This window comes from Trachypithecus francoisi, unplaced genomic scaffold, assembly GCF_009764315.1.
Source record: "Trachypithecus francoisi isolate TF-2019V2 unplaced genomic scaffold, Tfra_2.0 Lachesis_group7, whole genome shotgun sequence".
In the NCBI taxonomy this organism is placed as follows: Eukaryota; Metazoa; Chordata; class Mammalia; order Primates; family Cercopithecidae; genus Trachypithecus; species Trachypithecus francoisi.
Window position 1 is genome coordinate 9,621,410 of NW_022681472.1, and position 20,331 is coordinate 9,641,740.

The 20,331-nt window shown below is 45.4% G+C and overlaps 1 protein-coding gene across 1 annotated transcript; it reads left to right on the forward strand.

Annotated features, from left to right (window-relative positions):
• Positions 1-16,549: 16,549 nt before the first annotated feature.
• On the forward strand, positions 16,550-19,548 carry SOX17 (SRY-box transcription factor 17). The gene is made up of 2 exons (XM_033202924.1): positions 16,550-17,095; positions 17,706-19,548. The coding sequence occupies exons 1-2, from the start codon at positions 16,789-16,791 to the stop codon at positions 18,635-18,637; spliced, it is 1,239 nt and encodes a 412-aa protein (XP_033058815.1). The 5' UTR covers positions 16,550-16,788; the 3' UTR covers positions 18,638-19,548.
• The last annotated feature ends 783 nt before the right edge of the window (positions 19,549-20,331 follow it).

Genomic DNA, 20,331 nt, shown 5'->3' on the forward strand with positions numbered 1-20,331 from the left:
TTTTTTTTTCAGGCAGTCAAATAATTTATTTTTAATCATAAGCTGGGGCTTTATTCAGAAGTGTTAGGACATTAGTTGCCTAGATACTAAGCTATTCATTCAAAGGTGGGAAAATCTGTACATTATATCTTTTTTTATTATTATTATACTTTAAGTTTGAGGGTACGTGTGCACAACGTGCAGGTTTGTTACATATGTATACATGTGCCATGTTGGTGTGCTGCTCCCATTAACTCGTCATTTACATTAGGTATATCTCCTAAACACATTCATGTTCTTTAGAAAGCAGTGCCAACTATTGTAACAACATTTTTCTTTACGAAGCTACATACCATTTTAAATATATTGTGCAAGTTTATTATATCTGAAAACAAATCTACAAAAGAAATAATTTTCCCCTTGTGTGTACTACTGTGTTATAGCGATTTTGATTCTTTCGCAATTTCGGATCTCCTCCATACAGAAATTTCTCACTCTAAAAGACTTGAAGATGTTTGTGGATGCCTGGGTTAGAGAAAATGTACAGATATATAAAATAATAAAATAAGAGAATTTGAATTCAAAGAAGCTATTTATAAAGAAATTTAACACGCAAGGAATATGACTGCCCAATTGAAGCATCTTTGAGAGTACAGCTATTTGCAATTTAGAAGGAAGGAATTGTGGATGAGCAGTTCAAGTGTCTGCCTGGAAAATACGATGGCACATCAAATAATAATTTTAAGTCCTCTGTCTGAACAAAGGCTTTAGTATGGTAATAAGTAGTACAAAGCAATCAATGTTTCATATATTATAATTTTTCACATATGGAAACTTGTTTTCCATATAAGAAACTACAGCTCTTTGTTAGCTGCGGGTGGTGGAAACAAAAGGAAGATGGGAATTTAAGGGACTCCAAGTGTATTTATAAAGTTAGAAGTTACAGTGAGTTGGAGGATAGAGTGGAAGGCATGACTTGAAATATCTAGGTGAGGAGAGTTTGGATGAAAACCCTGATCCCATTAGAAAGCCAAATTGCACCTCCGAGGTATGTAGCAGGCCTGTCCCATCTCACAGGCGGAGCAGCGGGCACGGCCGAGGGGACGCCCGCTCTAAAGAGGGTAAAGAACTAAACCCCTTAGCTCGGGCTTCTGCCACCAGATCCCCTGGATTGACTATTAGAAACTTCACTTCCATGTCTCCATCAGTAAAACAGAAAACGAAATATTCGATGTGTAGGAGTAGCTATGGTTAATAAAATAAGTTTAAATATTTGGCAGCAGAAGAAAGAATTTAAATCTGTGATTGGGAAGCAGGTCACTGGAAGGTTAAGTTAACCTGAAACTCCAATTCCCCCCTTCCTCTTTACCGCATAGTTTGCTTTTTTTGCTTTTCCGTCCTTTCACTCGGTCCGCACCTACACTAAATCCCAGCAGTGAAGCTGAAGGCATTCATGTCTCCACTCACCAAGGCCCCTGGATCCGAATGGCCAGGTAAATAACCTAGCTGTGCAACAGCTAATGCAGTCAATATACAGCATAGTGTTCATTTGGTGCTTATGAGTGATAGAAGTTTTTATCTAATTTCACTTTGGTAATCAGTTTGAGGTCTTGTTATTTTTTCTTTTTTTAAAATAAGGGCCAGTAACATAAAATTGCAAAAAAAAAAAAAAAAAAAAAAAAGGGCTGCTGTTTTAGGACCCTCTGTGAACTGTTTGAATCCCACCTGCAGGGGAAGAACAGAAACTGCAATAAGCAGGTGGGGAATTTGGGAGCAGTTTGAGAGGAATCTGACACCTGCTGATATAATGTATCAGCATATAATATATGCTGATATCTAGAATAAAAAAAGTGTATTTTGTATGCCTTTATTTTATTATTCTAGTGATTTATTTTTAATGTATGCTAAAAGTACTACTGTGTGACAGATTCTATCCACAGACAATCTGTGAGAATATTGAATTTTGATGGGCATTTCGATGACTGAGTTATTTTCTCCGTAGAAAGAGTGACATGAGTGAGGGGTGAGGGGGTGGGGAGGGAGCCCTGTCTTCAGATCTCCTGTTGTTTGACTTGGGCGTAAGGAACTTTCTGAGTCAACCTGCAGGTGGCTTGGCAGGGATTCCTTCTTCCCAGCTCCCGGCTCCAGGTGATAGCTGTGGTCTCATCCCCTCAGCAAACACCTTCAAAGAGCTCACAGCAGATATGCAGTGGGCAGGAGATTGGCTTTCTCCAAACACAGGGGAGATTGTGGAGGGGGAGCAGGTGAAAATCATATTCTTAATCACAAACAAACACAATTAACTGGCAACTGGATTAAGATACCTAATCAGTCAAAATTATTTAGAGGCTCTTATAACCATCACCCTTCTTTTGGAAGTTCCTGCTTGCTCTGTGAGATAATGCTCTGTTAATGAAATACATGTTCGTAGAGGTCCCCTGGAGGGGACATTCCTCCTCTTCAAGTGACATAATGAGGCTTTAATAAAAGCTCTAAGGGGAAAGAGTGTTTTAAAGAACAAGAGGAGATGTGAAAACATGTGGTCAAGGACTAACCAAGAGTCAAATGCTCCCTCAGCTTTGGTCCCTCTGTGGGCTTTAAAGAAATCCTTCAGTAAGACTCAGTCTCAGGTGATCTTTCATTCATTCAACAAATCCTGTGGAGTTCTCATGATGGGCCAGTCGCCAGCAGTTCTGGGTGTGGGGGGCTGGGTACAGCAATGAGCAACACAGGTAACACCCCAGGGAGCTAGCATTCTAATGGACAGGGGATAGACAATACAAATAATTATAGACTATAATGACTGCTAGTAATAAGTGCTTTAAAAAATTATAAAGCAGAGAACAGTGTATCACAAGTTTGTGGAGGAGGTGGGAGACAGTAAGGATTCTAGGCAGGATGTCTCTCTGAGTAGGTGTCGCTGAATGAGGGGACTGTAGTTCTAGGCAGAGGCAAGAAAACATAGGTTTCTGGCAAAAAGGAGCTTGGCATGTTCTGGGAACGGCCAGAAGCCAGTTGACTAGAACACAGTGATGAAGGCAGAGAGTCATGAGGGATGGGAGTAGAAAGATAGGAACGAGCCACTTCGGCTGGGCGAGTGGCTCATGCCTGTAATCCCAGCACTTTGGGAGGCCGAGGAGAGCATATCACTTGAGGTCAGGAGTTTGAGACCAGCCTGACCAACATGGTGAAAACCATGTCTCTACTAAAAATACAAAATTAGCCGGGCTTGGTGGCGAATGCCTGTAATCCCAGCTACTTGGGAGGCTGAGGCAGGAGAAACACTTGAACCCAGGAGGTGGAGGTTGCGGTGAGCTGAGATCATGCCACTGCACTCCAGCCTGGGCAATAGGGTGAGACTCCATCTCAAAAAAAAAAAAAAATCACACGGGCATGGTGGTGGATGCCTGTAATCCCAGCTACTTGGGAGCCTGAGGCAGGAGAATTGTTTGAACCTGGAAGGCGGAGGTTTCAGTGAGCCGAGATTGTGCTGCACTCCAGCCTGGGAGACAGAGGAAGACTCCGTCTCAAAAAAAAAATAAAAAGAACCAGTTCATGTGGGACCTTGTAGGTCACCAGCATGGATAGGATATTTACATCGGATTCAATCGAACATCATGATTGTGATGTTATGCATGTGCACAAGAAAGTGCAAGGAGCATTCACTAATCAAATGTACCTAAATCAAATGCTAGGCGAAAGGTTAAAAAATAGCTATAAGTTAACCATCTTTATAAATATGCCATTATAATTCATATGTTTAACAGCATAAAATTTGTACTGGCAAAATCAAATTAGCATAGGCCCTCCAACTATTGAAGACTTAGACTGCTCAAGAATTAAAGCTTCAATTCGAACAACCACCCTAAAACTGAGTTGGCATGTTAGATATTTGTGGATCACACTACATAAAATGACCAAACCAGTTAGTACATATGCATATGATTGCTATTTATTAAATCATTCACGCTCAGAGTCTTTGCTTAACCAGAGGCTGCCCCTTCTGGCTGTGGGATGTTGTATCATCACCTTTTTTGTAGACACGACCCTGTCAGATTTTCCTCCTTTAGTCCTGGAAAGGGAGAAAAGATTTGCCAAGGAGAGAAGAGCCTGTTTACATACCCTAGGTCATCCACTGCAGCTAAACTTTTGGGGTATTTTTTTGTTTTGTTTTTTGAGACAGGGTTTCGCACTGTTGCCCAGGCTAGAGTGCAGTGGTGCAATCATGACTACTGCAGGCTTAACCTACTGGGCTCAAGTGATCTTCCCACTTTAGCCTCTCGAGTAGCTGGGACTACAAGTGTGCACCACCATGCCTGGATTAAAAAAAAAAAAAAATTGTAGAGACAGGCACTCTCTATGTTGCCCAGGCTGGTCTCGAACTCCTAGCCTCAAGCAATCCTCCCTCTTCTGCCTCCCAAAGTGCTGGGACTATAGGCATGAGCCACCGTGCTTGACCCATAGCTAAACTTGTACCTGTGCACTGTCAGGTTTGCTGGGGTTGCCAGCAGTGCCGCTCCCGAGCTCCCTAAGAGAAAACACCACACTGGGGATGTAGAGTTCAGAGAGCCACTGAGCCTGCTTTGGAGACAGAGAGGTTGGTCTTCATTTTAATGCAGTTCCACTGAACTTTCCCTCTCACACTGAAGATGGAAATGACTCATGGGAATTCAATCATGCAAAAAAACAGTATAAATTAAATTGGCCAACCTCTGCTCTTGGGGCAAGTCATGCAATCTGGCTTCATCTACAATCATGGAGAGTAATGTGTGTGTGGGTGTGGCTGACAGTGGGGAAAGGCAATATATTCATAAAGTATTTCCTCAAAGCTGCCACATATTTTATTAACAAATCTGGAAAATACTATTTAATGCTTACTCCTCTGTCTTCCTTACGGTTTTTTTATTTTGTTTTGTTTTGTTTTTGAGATGAAGTCTCGCTCTGTCACCCAGGCTGGAGTGCAGTGCCCCAATCTTGGCTCACTGCAATCTCCAACTCCCAGGTTCAAGTGATTCTCCTGCCTCAGCCTCCTGAGTAGCTGGGACTACAGGCGTCTGCCACCACACCCGGCTAATTTTTGTATTTTTAGTAGAGATGGGGTTTCACCATGTTGGCCAAGCTGGTCTCGAACCCCTGACCTCGTGATCTGCCCACCTCGACCTCTCAAAGTGCTGGGATTATAGGTGTGAGCCACCACGCCTGGCCCCCTTATGGTTTTTAAGAAAAGAAATCCTAGTTTTGCTTTAGCCATCACTAAAAGCCGAAGGCCCAAACAATATTTTTTGTTTGTTTGTTTTGTTTTTTGTTTTTTGAGACAGAGTCTTGCTTTGTTGCCCACGTTGGAGTGCAGTGGCATGATCTTGGCTCCCCGCAACCTCCACCTCCCAGGTTCAAGGGATTCTCATGCCTCAGCCTCCTAAGTAGCTGGAACTACAGGTGCACACCACCAGTTTTTTAGTTCTTAATGGCACAATGTTGCAGTTTTAAAAGGATGAGTGACTGCATCCAAGACAAACAAAAATTGTGCCTTGTAATTTTGTTTTTAACTGATGCCTGAGGAATGTGCCAGCAGGTAAAGGGAGTGAAGAAGAAAACATCAATTAGCTTTGAGTTTATGTTTATGGTCATACTCGATACTTAAAATAATTTTAAAATAGATTTAAATAAGTAATTCTTTCTCTCGCTTTGGGGCATGGAGGAAGCAGGGTGCTGGGCGAAGCCTGCGCAGAGGCACTGGCACACCTGGAAGTCAAAAAAATGGGGGCTGGGAGCAGGCAGTGGTGTGGCCAGGAGCCTGATTATGGTGAGCACATATGGAGAGAAACAGGAGCCAGGTTTCTCACTGTGGGAAAAGAGATTTACAAATACAGCAAAGGAGAAGTCTAGAAAGAACCCTAAGATGTTGGATTGGAATTGGAGACTAACATAAGATACATATATACACACATACAGAGGTAGATTTAGAAATAGTTATAAATATGTGTGTATGTGGACACACACGTATACATAGATTAGTATACGTTATTTCCTAGCTCTGTCTGTTGGGGGTGCCTGGAAGCAGTGACACTCCAGTACTGATGAGAACCTAGACTTCCACTTCAAAATGCCATCCTCCACAGAAAGATGCTCTGGATCCTTGGAGAAATGCCTGGATCTAGGGCTAAATGCAGGGAAAATTCAAAAGGGGCCTGGAATATCGTATTGTGCTAAAAAGTATGAAAATGGTCAAAGGGTTATAAGGACCTATCAAAAGAATACAGGAGCTAGCTCAAAAGGTACCTCACTGGCCAAATCCGTGGCAACTGCAGCAACCAAACTATTGATACAAACTAGTGAATAAAAAGAGAATCAATTGGCCGGGCATGGTGTAATTACACCTGTAATCACAGCACTTTGGAAGGCTGAGCCAGGTGGATCACCTGAGGCCAGAAGTTCAAGAGCAGGTTGGCCACAGCCAACATGGTGAAATCCCATCTCTACTAAAAATATGAAAAAGTTTGCTGGGTGTGGTGATGGGCACCTGTAATCCCAGCTACTCAGGAGGCTGAGGCGGGAGAATCACTTGAACCTGGGAGGCAGAGGCTGCAGTGAGCCGAGAACGTGCCATTGCACTCCAGCCTGGGTGACAAGAGTGAAGTCTCAAAAAAAAAAAAAAAAAAGGAATCCACAGAGATACAAATAAACAAACAAATAAATAAAAGAAGGGAGGACTTCCTTACAGGAATACAGGCCATTTCATTGTCAGAGTTCTCAACACAAACACACACACAAAATTCTCGATTACAAAGGGGAAAAATAGTGACCTGAAGGTAGAGAAACTGGGTAGACATCAACTTGATGAGGTGATCAGATTAGCATCACCAGTGATGATGAGACGTCTGACGCCCTTCCTTGTCATACCCTGATGGGAGCATACCACCATATCCACGATTTTCCTACAAAGAATGTATGAGTCAACATAGACAGACCAGGGTGTGGGACATCCTTGGCATGAAAGGCCTGCACTCTTTAAAACTATAAAGGTTATAAGACAGACAGAAAAATATTGAAGACCTTTGATAAATAAATGTAACATGATCCTGAATTGGATGTTGGGCCAGAAAGAGAAAAGAGGCATTGTTGAAGTAGTTTGCAGAATTCAAATTGGGTATGTGGCTTAGATGGTAGTGACATATGGTAGTAATGTCAGTTTCCTAATTTGTATGGTATTTGATGGTTTTGGGGAGAGTGTCCACATTTTAGGGGAATACACACTGGAGTATTTGGAGTAAGTGATGAGATGTTGTGCCACAGCTTGCTCTCAAATGGGTCAGAAAAAGACTAATGACGTGCACACATGCATATGATTTAATACAGAATATGTAACAATATATCCACAATACATATTTATATAGTATCTATAATTAATATATTTATTATATACTAATATACTATATATTTCTATTGTTCTATGTATGTACATTTAGAAAAGAAGAATGAGATGGAACAAATGTGGGAAAATGTTTATCTTTATTTAGATAGAGATGGAGCAAAAGATAAAATGCTGGTGAGGCACAGTGGCTCATGCCTATAATCCCAGCACTTTGGGAGGTCGAGGCAGGTGGATCACTAGAGGTCAGGAGTTCAAGACCAGCCTGGCCAACATGATGAAAACCCATCTCTACTAAAAATACAAAAATTAGCTGGGTGTGGTGGCGCACGCCTGTAATCCTGGCTACCCTGGAGACTGAAGCAAGAGAATCTAGTGAACCTGACAGGCGGAGGTTGCAATGAGCCCAGATTGCGCTACTGCACTCCAGCCTGGGCAACAGTGAGACTCTGTCTTGAAAAAAAAAAAAAAAAAAGCTAACACAGCTGTCTCAGAAAAGGTGATACAGTTCTTTACGTTATTCTTGGAACTTCTCTGCAAGTTTGACATTATTTCAAAATAAGTGTTTTTAAAAGAATATCTGTGTATTTATATAGTGGTGTAAGTAACAAACACTTTCATTTTTGGTGGAATATGTAATATTTCATATGGAAGATATTTCCATGTTTCAATACTCTCTCTAGGAATTCTGGAACTTAGAAGGAAGGGGGTGGGTTATAGAGTCCTTTTTAGCCCCTGTAAAAATGTTATATAACCAGAACATGTCAAAAAGAAAAAGTTGTCTATTTTCTGTCCAAATTCCCACATTCTACTTTTAGATTAGCCACTAATCGATTAGCTTTACTAACATAATGGAAACCCAGTAAATCCATAGTCATTCCTCATAAAAGTAGAATCTGCTTTCCCCTGGATCAAAGGTGGGACCCTCTGTGCAATGATTAATTTCAAATAGTTTTAAAAAGGGTTTGCTCTATAAAAAAAAAGCATTCCATTTTTACCCAAAGCAGTATAGTCTTCTTTACAGTCCCTGACTTGTATTTTATCTCAGTTTGCTACTTTTTTCTGTACAGAAAATTTTCTCTAAATCATTATATCCCTAGACACACAAACACACACACACACACAAACACACACACAGAGTTGTACTCAGCATTTTTACTTTACAAAAGTCTCTGTGATCATTTTTTTCACTTCTTTATCCGACAAAGATCTGACATTCTCCCCTTCTTTTTTGGGAAAATTGAGGGTGAGGACTTGCAATTTACCTGGTAGCAAGTTACTGAAAAACCAATACTAGAATTGAGAGTCTTTTTACTCTACAACACAGAAAGATCTAGCCTAGGTTAGTATACTTGTGGGTTATTCTTCCTCTAAAATACATGTATACCAGGCACACTTATTGAGATTGTACTTTGCCTCTGTAAGTCTTTAGGAGAATTTAGGCCTACCCATGTAAATACTCATTTGCAAGGCATCTCTTTGCATTGCAAAGATATACTAATAGAATATTGAATGCTTTGCAATTGTATTTTTGCTTGCCGGTTGTAACAGGGTTTAGAAGGTTGACGTTCACAAAACAAAGGCTTCTTTTACCACCAGAGTAAAAATGTTCACATTCAAATATAACTAGAAAATGTACAATAATTTATAGAGAAATCTCTGAAAGTTTTGCTAGTATAAGACAATTTTAATTAAAGTATAACAATGTTGTTACTAGCTATCATAGATGTTTTTTTTTGTTTTTTTTTTTTTTTTTTTTTTTTTTTTTTGAGGCGGAGTCTCGCTCTGTCGCCCGGACTGGAGTGCAGTGGCCGGATCTCAGCTCACTGCAAGCTCCGCCTCCTGGGTTTACGCCATTCTCCTGCCTCAGCCTCCCGAGTAGCTGGGACTACAGGCGCCCGCCACCTCGCCCGGCTAGTTTTTGTATTTTTAGTAGAGACGGGGTTTCACCGTGTTAGCCAGGATGGTCTCGATCTCCTGACCTCGTGATCCGCCCGTCTCGGCCTCCCAAAGTGCTGGGATTACAGGCTTGAGCCACCGCGCCCGGCCTATCATAGATGTTAATACATTATATTATACATTTCATCTAGTTGCTCTAATGCATGTACCCTCAACACTGTGGTAGTTTTATTTTTTCTCACAATGTTTTCATAAGCTAAGATGCATTTATTTAAATTTAATTTTATTTATTAAATACCTGTGTAGAACTTAATATGTGCCTGGCCCTATTATAAGTAGTTTATGAATAATGAATGCATTTCATCCTCATAAAACTCCTTGAGGTCATTACTATTACCATCCTCCAGTTCACAGATGAGGTATAAAGAAGATTAAGCAACATTTCCAAGGAATACACCACTGGTAAACTGTAGAACTAGAATTCCAGCCCAAGCAGTTCAACTCCAAATATGTGTTCATAACCAACGTGTCATGCTGTGCTAAGCCTCAGATTCACAGTTGTTGGATAATTATTTGTTGATTAAATGAACAAATTACTCTCTTGCCTCTTAGGCTGATTTGAAAGCATTAAGCAAATCACCCAATTGTTCTGTACCTTATTTTTTCACTTTGTAAAACAGAACTGATAATATTTGCTATCCATTTCTCTTCCAAACAACAGGAAGAATGGAGAGCATTTACTTTACCTACCTGCTGTATGTTTTTATGTCTTTAAGACTGGGTCTGCAGTGGGTCTAGAGTAGGCTAACAGCTTATACCTTAAACAGGTAACAAAACCACAATTCAGTATAATTAAGTTGCTTTCCATCTCAATGAGCGTGAAGTAGAGGGGCAAAAGTTTGAGAACTTCAACTTCCTCACACATGAGCTTTATTCTCATTTAACTCTGAACTGTTCTCTTTTTTTCAGCTGAATCAGAATTTGTTTGTATAAAATAATAGTTAAAATAAATGAAATGTCATCTAGGGCTTAGATTATATGATCTAATAAAAGTATCAAGTTATAGATCTTCTAAGTGAAAATGTTTTCTTCTTACAGCACTACATCTCTAATATTTAAAAATTATCAGGACCTGGTTAGGGATAACACTGGAAATTTCTGTGCCAAGCGTCCTTACTTCGTCTCTGTCTGTCCACTGTCTTTATTTTGTCCCTACACATTCCATTAGGTTCCTTATTGGCTGTAGACCTGGCATGAAAAGAAATTCGAAACAAGACCCTCTAATGTTTTGTTTTGTTTTTTTAGAGACAGGATCTTGCTCTCTTGCCCAGGCTGGAGTGCAGTGGTACAGACATGGCTCATTGCAGCCTCCAACTCCTGAAGACCCACTACTGATAGCAGCAAGGGCAGATAGGTGGTCCAAGCACTCTTGTCGTGTGCTTTTGAGCAAATCATCTATCCTTTCTCAGTCTTAATCTCCTCTTCTGAAAAATGAGGCTAATAACAAAGGCTGCACTGTCTACCTACAGAGTTGTCAGGAGGGTCAGAGGAGTTAGTGAAACTGTTTTGTAAACTGTCCTCTACCATTATGAAGATGTTAATACTAAAGATCAATTTTGAAAAATTTTCCAAATACAGTCATTTGCTTTTGCATTATACCCACGTGCAAAATTATCCATATACATTCTTGGCCTGGAGTTCCAAATGGAATTGGTTCAGAAAAGAAATAGAATTTGACTTAATCCTCAAAAAAGGTGGTATTTCAGATGCTTGATTAATGTCTGGAGACTAAACTCCTGGTGAATGAGAAAAAGCATATGACAGACCTGAAGTCAGATGACCACAGGCCTACACAGATGTGTCTGAGATAAGAACAGTCTTTGCTAAGGTCTGCAGAGATCATTCTCAGTGCCTTTGCTAAGGTCTACAGAGGTCATTCTCAGTGCCTTGCCTTGTAGGGAGATGACCTTAGGACTCCATCCATGACAGCTGTAACAGTATACTGAAGAATATACTGACGAACAGTGAATTGCGTGTGCTCTCGGGATATAAAGATGAAATGTACTAAAGACCCTGTGTTGTTATTAAACAGTACTGACAAAGTTGTTGGCAAGGTCCAAAAAGTGGACAGAAAAGAAAATTTAGTTAACAGATTAACCAAATACTGACTGCAAAGGAATCTAGCGAGGATCCCTAACATTTTCTCTTTTGTTCAGAAACTTTGGAAGCCAACTCAGGTACCCTTTCAAAATCTGACATGTGTGTGGCTAAAGTTGTACAAAAGAGTGGATAATGAGTGTTGTCAGAAGTGGCCTGTTCTATGACCTATTTAACTTTGATCACTTCCATGATAACAGAATGCACACCTTGCCCTAACCATCTGGCACAATCCAGCCCTGCTTACTAGGGAAACTTGGCAAGCCAGAGTTTTCAGGGTGGAAAGGAAACCTATTATCCCTACTAGAAAAAAAATCTCAAAGCGCTTGACCTACTGATGTCAGCATCACCTTTACATGCCAGGAACAAATTATTACAGAAGACCATACCTAGAACATCCAGCTGGAAGTTAATGAATCAGGGAGGAAGACTAATGACACTGAGTGGTACATTCCTCCGAAGCAGGGACCGCGTCCATTCTCCTTCGGGTGGGAGTGGAAGTGCTCTGAGCACAGTGGGCACGCTGCTGATAAGGCTGTCTGGTCAGGTGAGGACACAGGTCTCCAAGGAAAGCCCTGGCCTCTCCTAGGGTGTGGATGGGGAAAGTGGGAGTAGGAGTTCAGCTGCAGCACCGGGTGCATGGAAGCTCTGCCGCTATTGAAATCCCTTTTAAGGCTGAGGGGCAGATCTGAAAGGGGTGAGCAAGACAGTGCTGTGTGTGTGATGAGTCCTGGGTGAGGAGCGGGACCCTCTCCGTCATTCCCAACACCACCTCCCCCTGGAGTCTGAGGTTCCACAGGCCAGGCAATAAAGGGAAGTAGCCCACACACCTCAACCCGGAGCCACAGTTGGATTGGGGATCTAAGAAAAACTCCACGGATGAGTTACCGAGTAGGGAAGTGAACCGGGAACAGCGCATTTCCTGCTTCGCCTGTGCAAATCCCAGGCGGGGCCAAGCGGGAACGGGGACAGGGTCGAGGAGTCGCCCGCTGCCAGGGCGGAGTTGGGGGGCAGCCTCGAGGGGACACCTCCGGACCAGGGAGGGATGCGCGTGGAGGGAGTGGGAGAGGGCGTCCAAGTAAAATGTATATTCCCGTCCTGGGGCGAGGGGAACGCGCATCCCCAAGTTCCCTCTCGCTGTAGCCCTTTTTTTCTCAGTCCCACGGGGAGAGGCCAGCGCAGCAGAGGAGAACGGCATGGGCTGGGTCGGACCCGCACTGCAGCATCTGCGGGGCTCCGACCTGGGACGGACCTCCAAGGCCCGGGGCGTGCGGCAGCAGAGCCGGTAGCGGCGATCTTCCGGGCCATTCCCTCCCCCCTCCCCCTCCCCTCCCGCCCGCGACCTTCGACCTCCATCCCAGACCCACGGGGGACTGGCCAGGGGACAAGGAGGAGACGTTAAAGGTATCAAGGGGCGCGGCACCGCCGCCTAGACGGCGCCGGGGCGCAAGGTGCGAATAAGCGGCGTCCGGCTGTGCGGCCCTACCTGGGAGGTGCGGGACCCTCGGCCGCGCTCCACCGCCGCGCGCCACCTCGTGCTGGCCTCCGGGAGGCAGCCGTCCGCGCACGATTTATAAATGCAAAGGCCTTATTGTTGTTCTTTGTTCAGGGATACCATTGTCTAGTCATCCACCGGCCGCCTGGAGTTTTCCCAGGATTTGCGGCGCGCACTCCCCTCCCCCGCCCCCACAGACTTGCTCTCCAGCGCCAACCCGGATCTGCCTAGGTGCCCACGGGTCCTTCCCGATCGACTTGAGTGTCCTTCCTCCAGCTCTTGCTTTCCCAGCATCGAAAACACAAAAGCCTGCCGGAAATCACCCAGCTTTTGCCTGGTCACTCAGGGGCCCACGGATAAGCGTGGCTCTGATTCCTCCAGGTCAGCCCCACGGTTCGCCACCTACCCGAGTTAATTTCTGCGCCCGCTGACCAAAGGCCCCAACTGGCAACGGGCACAGCTTCTTGGTGCGCTAGTCGCTTCCTTGCCCAGCCTTTCAAGCCTCAGGTCCGGCCCAGGGACCCGGGGACGTGAGCACAATTAGTAGCCGGGAGTCCTGCGACCCTGGACCGCGCAGTGCTAACGCGCCCGGCCGGCTATGCGAGCGGTGTACTCGGCTCTTACTTGTGAAACTTGTTTTCCCCAACCCCCTGCGTAAATCTCTCGTGTTGAGAAAAGCAAGGCTTGCAGGAAGCCACTCCGGATGTTTGCTGCTTTACATGTGGCATTTGTGGCTGGCTCTGATAACGTCCCGGGGCACCATGTATTAAAGTGAAGAGACCGAAATAGAAGGCTCCACACACCGCGCGCGGGTCAGCGACGTCGCCGCCCTCCACACTGCCCCCCGAAAATAAATGACAAGCGAATGATCAGAAGAAATGAGATCTAACTGGGTCACAGTATGTAAAAGGGACTAGAGTTGGAAGGCCACCACAATTCTCCCCCGTAAATTTGTAAACTGTGAATTTATGATCCCAGGGAGGGTGTTATAAGTAGGGGGAGGGGCGCCCAAATCTACTCCAACCTATGATGTGTACTTTCACCTGATTTCTCTTACCCGACCAAGATCAGTCCCCAGGAACAAGGGCGAATAAAAATAGGGAAACTCCGCGGGGCGCGGTGGCTCACGCCTGTAGTCCCAGCACTTTGGAAGGCCAAGGCGGGCGGATCACCTGAGGCCAGGAGTTTGAGACCAGCCTAACCAATATGATGAAACCCCATCTCTACTAAAAATACAAAAATTAGCCGGGCGTGGTGGCATGCGTCTGTAATCCCAGCTACTCGGGAGGCTGAGGCAGGAGAATCGCTTGTATCGGGGAGGTGGATGCTGCCAGCCAAGATCGTGCCATTGCACTCCAGCCTGGGCAACAAGAGGGAAACTCCGTCTCAATAAATAAATAAGTAAATAAATCAATAAAATATGGAAATCCCACGTTTTCTTCCCCATCATTTTCTCCACTTTCTTGGCTCCCAAGCGCACCTCTCCAGATAATGAGCTGGGTGAGGAAGAGCATGAGAATGAAGAAAGTGTACAGGGCTAAATCTGCATGTACATTTTTTGGACTCACACCTGGATTGTATTTCCTGTAGTGTTTTATAAGGAATTAGTCAAACAGATTAGACAGATAAAAATGAATTCTGGATCAGACATTGTTTTTAATTTTCAATGTTTATTCTAGGAAAACTCCTTAGTTCATAAAAGATTTTGTGTTAAGAGAAAATTCTGCTTTGAGATCTTTGAAAAATATGTATTATTATCCAGAAAAGTTAGCAAAGATCTCAAAAAAAAAAAAAACCAGCAAAAAACAAGGTACCACGTGGTTAATTTGTAGATTGCTCTCTCTCCTCCTGTAGTTTTGTTGCTTAATAATTTTCAATGTGCTTTTGCTTTATTCTGAAGCCCATTTTTTTTCCAGAAAAAATAAAGCTTTAAAAGAACAGTACACCATCATTTAAATTTGCCTAAAATCAACTGCTTTCAAAACTACCAAGTAAAAGTAACATCCCTCCATGATTTCTTTACGCAGATTTTTTTTTCTTGTTTGAATCTTAGAGACACAGGAACTAGAAACACTTTCTTAACTTGTCTCCTAGTCAAGACTTCACAGATACTTGCAGAATTAAAGATAAGTTGGCTTAAAACAATTGTGTAAGAGTTCTTTTGAGAAAAAGCAATGCCAGAGAAACTGAAGGCCAGGAGTTTGCAAAAGTTTTGTATTTTTGTGGATGCCACTAAAAGCAAGACTGGACAGACAGTCTTGCTGTTGTAGTATCACACTCAAAGCAGCAGCATTTTACTTCTCAGATCCCAGGTGTAAGCTCTACTTTTTTATCACGCCTTCATAATAAAGAAAATCTGTTCTGGAGATTGGTATATTGATTTCTTTGCAAAGTTATCTCTAATTATGCAGGAATGGCTGTTGGTTGCCCTCAAAAACCAACACAAATACACAAACATACCAGCCTCTCTTAGTGATTAAGAGCTGCAAGCCTGAAGGCAGACTGCTGGGTGTGAATTCCACCTTCTCAATGCTGTAGTCTCCAGCAAGTTCCTTAACTTCTCTGCCTCAGTTTCCTCTCCTGTAAGATAGAGTCTACCTCAGGGTTATTATGAGGATACACTCCTTTGCTAAAGCCCGAGCGCGCTAGGAATAGCAGTGGGAGGCTGTGTCATTTCTTAGCGCTGTATAAGGGCTTGTTTTAAAAGTCCCACTGAAAACTTTTTTTCCAGATCGAAACACAAGTTTAATAGTCATTCAGATTTCATTCCAGTCTAAACAAACGTATAGAAATCTAATTATCTGCCAGAATAACCATCTTAAACTGACTCTAAGAACCACAGTTACTTTGCAGCTAAAACAGATTGTTCTCTTCCCCCTAACAAACTCGGACATTTAGACAAATATTGCTGCTGTCTTTACATTTTAGAAATCAGTATTAAGGCTCACCTGTTACTGAACACATGCGAGAAAGTTTTGTTATGCGTATCTTATATGCATCTTGTACACATTTTCATACTTCACGTGATGTGTATAATAAGATACACATTAAAAACTGGTTTGTCATGAGTAAATGCTTTATTCTTCAGAGTGATGGAATACTGGATCCAGAACGTCGTTCCGTATTTAATCTTGCTTTAGAAAATTAGGATTTATCTTGGACACAGCATTTTGAACATAACACAGGCAAGTTAAGTCCTGGGGGAAAAATTGTATTTTTAAATTTATTATCAACGGTGTCTTTCGCATTCGAGAAAACAAATTTGAAGAAGATGCCCGTGCAGTTCCTTGGAAGTAAACTAGGTCACCCACCACTGAAAAACCCTCGGCTTCTACAAAAAGATGTGCTTTAAAGAGAATATAATGGACGCTCAGTATGTTCATCTAAACGACCTTGGGCAAGTACGTCGATTCTAAGGTACAATCAGCCCTCCCAGACGGCTTTTCAAGTCTCCCTAACCCGGGTGGGACAGGACGCGGCGCCAGAACCCGGCTCCCGCTAGTTTTCCCGGGAGCAAGTGTAGCCCTGGGCGCGAGGCCGGGGGAGGGGCAAGGGGCGGGCGTGGGGTTGGACTGGGACTTGGGACTCGGACCACGGCCTGGGCGTGGGCCTAACTACGCGGGACCGGCCCGCCCTCGCCGCTCCATTGGCCACAACTGTGCAGAAAAGGCCCTGCGGCCCAGGGCCCCCGCAGTGTCAGTAGGTCGGTTGGGGGCACTGGGCACGCCGTAGACCGCGACAGGCCAGAACACGGGCGGCGGCTTCGGGCCGGGAGACCCGCGCAGCCCTCGGGGCATCTCAGTGCCTAGCTCCCCACCCGCTCCCCCGGGTCGGGGGAGGCGGCGCGTCCGGCGGAGAGTTGAGGGGAGCGGGGCCGGCCTGGAGCGCCATGAGCAGCCCGGATGCGGGATACGCCAGTGACGACCAGAGCCAGACCCGGAGCGCGCTGCCCGCGGTGATGGCAGGGCTGGGCCCCTGCCCCTGGGCCGAGTCGCTGAGCCCCATCGGGGACATGAAGGTGAAGGGCGAGGCGCCGGCGAGCAGCGGCGCGCCGGCCGGGGCCGCGGGCCGAGCCAAGGGCGAGTCCCGTATCCGGCGGCCGATGAACGCCTTCATGGTATGGGCTAAGGACGAGCGCAAGCGGCTGGCGCAGCAGAATCCAGACCTGCACAACGCGGAGCTGAGCAAGATGCTGGGTGAGTCCGAGTCAGGGACGCAGGCGGCCGGCCGCGCTGGCGCGAATCGCTAGGCCGCTTTCTTAAGCCCCCAACAGTGTTCTTTGCGAGCCTGACGCCCGAGACCAGGGTTGTGCAGCTGCCACGTCCTTTCGTAAGGCTCTCGGTTCCCTTCCCGCTTCCCGTTCTCCGAGCCTCCAAAGTAGCTTTCCGCCTTGCTCTCCGGCTCCCGGATTCCCCAGGTGGCCGGGGGCGTGGGTCCAAAGGCTCTGGGAAGGCGACTTCCCGGCACCTCTGAGCGGCGCGAGAGCACCCTTGGCCCCGAACTGGGCCGGTTGTGTCCATCCCTCGACCCCTTCCCTGGCTAGGTGTCCTTTTCTGTTTCTCGAACGACCGGGTGATGGGTGAGCGGAAAGCTGCTTCCAGGAGACCAAAAGAAAGGGGTGCCTTTAGAGGATGGGTGTTCCCCAAGGGCTCGGATTCAGGAGTCCCAGACCTCCCTCTTTAACTTCACCCCAGTTGCGCAATTCAAGGTCTGAGGGGAGAGATGCGTCCGGGTGGGGGAGGGGTCTGGGGCGGGAACGCAGCCGATAAACCCTGCGCCCCTTTCCCGCTTCCTTCCACTGTGTAGGCAAGTCGTGGAAGGCGCTGACGCTGGCGGAGAAGCGGCCCTTCGTGGAGGAGGCCGAGCGGCTGCGCGTGCAGCACATGCAGGACCACCCCAACTACAAGTACCGGCCGCGGCGGCGCAAGCAGGTGAAGCGGCTGAAGCGGGTGGAGGGCGGATTCCTACATGGCCTGGCCGAGCCGCAGGCGGCGGCGCTGGGCCCCGAGGGCGGCCGAGTGGCCATGGACGGCCTGGGCCTCCCGTTCCCCGAGCAGGGCTTCCCTGCCGGTCCGCCGCTGCTGCCTCCGCACATGGGCGGCCACTACCGCGACTGCCAGACTCTGGGCGCGCCTCCGCTCGACGGCTATCAGTTGCCTACGCCCGACACGTCCCCGCTGGACGGCGTGGACCCCGACTCGGCTTTCTTTGCCGCCCCGATGCCCGGGGACTGCCCGGCGGCCGGCACCTACAGCTACTCGCAGGTCTCGGACTACGCTGGCCCCCCGGAGCCTCCCGCCGGCCCCATGCACCCCAGACTCGGCCCAGAGCCCGCGGGTCCATCGATGCCGGGCCTCCTGGCGCCACCCAGCGCCCTGCACATGTACTACGGCGCGATGGGCTCGCACGGGGCGGGCGGCGGGCGCGGCTTCCAGATGCAGCCGCAACACCAGCACCAGCACCAGCACCAGCCCCCGGGTCCCGGACAGCCGTCGCCACCTCCGGAGGCACTGCCCTGCCGGGACGGCACAGACCCCAACCAGCCCGCAGAGCTCCTCGGAGAGGTGGACCGCACGGAATTTGAACAGTATCTGCACTTCGTGTGCAAGCCTGAGATGGGCCTCCCCTACCAGGGGCATGACTCCAGTGTGAATCTCCCCGACAGCCACGGGGCCATTTCCTCGGTGGTGTCCGACGCCAGCTCCGCGGTATATTACTGCAACTATCCTGACGTGTGACAGGTCCCCGATCCGCCCCAGCCTGCAGGCCACAAGCAGTGTTACACACTTCCTGGAGGAGCGAAGGAAATCCTCAGACTCCTGGGTTGTTGTTGCTGTTGTTGTTGTTTTTTAAAAGGTGTCTTGGCATATAATTTATGGTAATTTATTTTGTCTGCCACTTGAACAGTTTGGGGAGGGGTGAGGTTTCATTTAAAATTTGTTCAGAGATTTGTTTCCCGTAGTTGCATTGTCAAAAACCCTATTTCCAAGTTCAAGTTAACTAGCTTTGAATGTGTCCCAAAACAGCTTCCTCCATTTCCTGAAAGTTTATTGATCAAAGAAATGTTGTCCCGGGTGTGTTTTTTCTAGCTTCTAAAAAATAAAATCTGGAATCCTGTTTTTTCGTTCTACTAGTACCTCTGTCACACTAGTTTTATCAAAACCCAGTTTTTAAGATCAATGTTAAGTCTATTAGTTAATGTAAATTTCTCATCCTCTTGAAAAGGGTGAACATAAATGCCTTTAAGGACTATATCTAAAAATAAACATTAGGATGTCTAAGTTTGATGTAATTGTTTCGGGAAGGAAAAAAGAAAAGCGTTCTGGAATGAGCCTACTTCATTTCAAGTAATCTTAGTTTTTAAAATGAACGGTTAATTAATATTTTCAATTCCAGTATATCACTTTAAGTAGAAGGGGATGTCCAAGTAATTTTGGTTTTCTAACTGTTGAATCATAAGCTTGACCGGCCCACAGAGTCTTTTCGCGTGTTTTTATCTGTGTTCTGCCATCTCCGTACACTACACTCCTCCGACATTCAGTTCACCTAAATCTTCACAGTTTTACACCTTGGCAAGTGGCGTTGCTGGGTTTAAAATAAAGGAGTCACAGAAACTAATCAAAATAAAATGTGCATTATGACAACTTTTAATACACTTTAGCATTTTATTTGAATAATTTTTTTTTTGCTTTTAGATTTAATACATACATGGACGATGGCACAAACTTAGGGGAGAATCCATGAATGGTTTGTAGTGTCCCTATCTATCACTATTACTTTATCAAGAAGAAACTGAGTTACAGGGTTGTGAGTAAAAGATGAGTATCAGCTACTGTAATCAGCCATGCTAATTTGCTGTGGCACATCTCAACACATTTTACAGATTGAGGCGTAAATGGAAACAGGTGACTTATAATGGGCATTTCCTGTGCCAGATGTTTGTTCAATGCCGTTCTAAACAGTTTGAGCCTCAACAAGCCTGCAGGTTTAGGTGCTATTTTTCCCATTTTGTAAGTGAGGAAAGGAGTCACCAGGCCTTCCCCTGCCATGTACATGAAGGCTTGTGTTACAAGTTCTTTTGACATATTTCTCACCTGTTTTCCTCTGGACCAGGGTATATTCATGGGCACTGGGAGAATTTACATTCTGTTGGTGACAAACCATACAATTATCCTTAGCAGCAAGTGCTATAGAAAAAGGAAAGGCTTGGAGGATAGCTTACAGCATTTATATGGGAGAGATGTCTGAGCTGAAATGATTGACTGGATTCTCTTGAAAAAAGGCATGGAATATGTTTTTCAGAAGGGATTCCTGGAATGTGAAGGATGGACAGTTTCAGTGAGGAAAGGTAAGTTTATTTTGTTAGGCATAGCAGGCTTCCTTTAAAAAGGTTAAATTCTAACTCTTAGCTGAGGTGGGTTGTTTCTGCTTC

Bases quoted from the DNA above. Each gene is read 5' to 3' on its own strand.
- SOX17 (XM_033202924.1), top strand. From the start codon at position 16,789: ATGAGCAGCCCGGATGCGGGATACGCCAGTGACGACCAGAGCCAGACC. The intron at 17,096-17,705 runs GTGAGTCCGAGT...TCCACTGTGTAG, and splicing joins GGAGCTGAGCAAGATGCTGG to GCAAGTCGTGGAAGGCGCTG.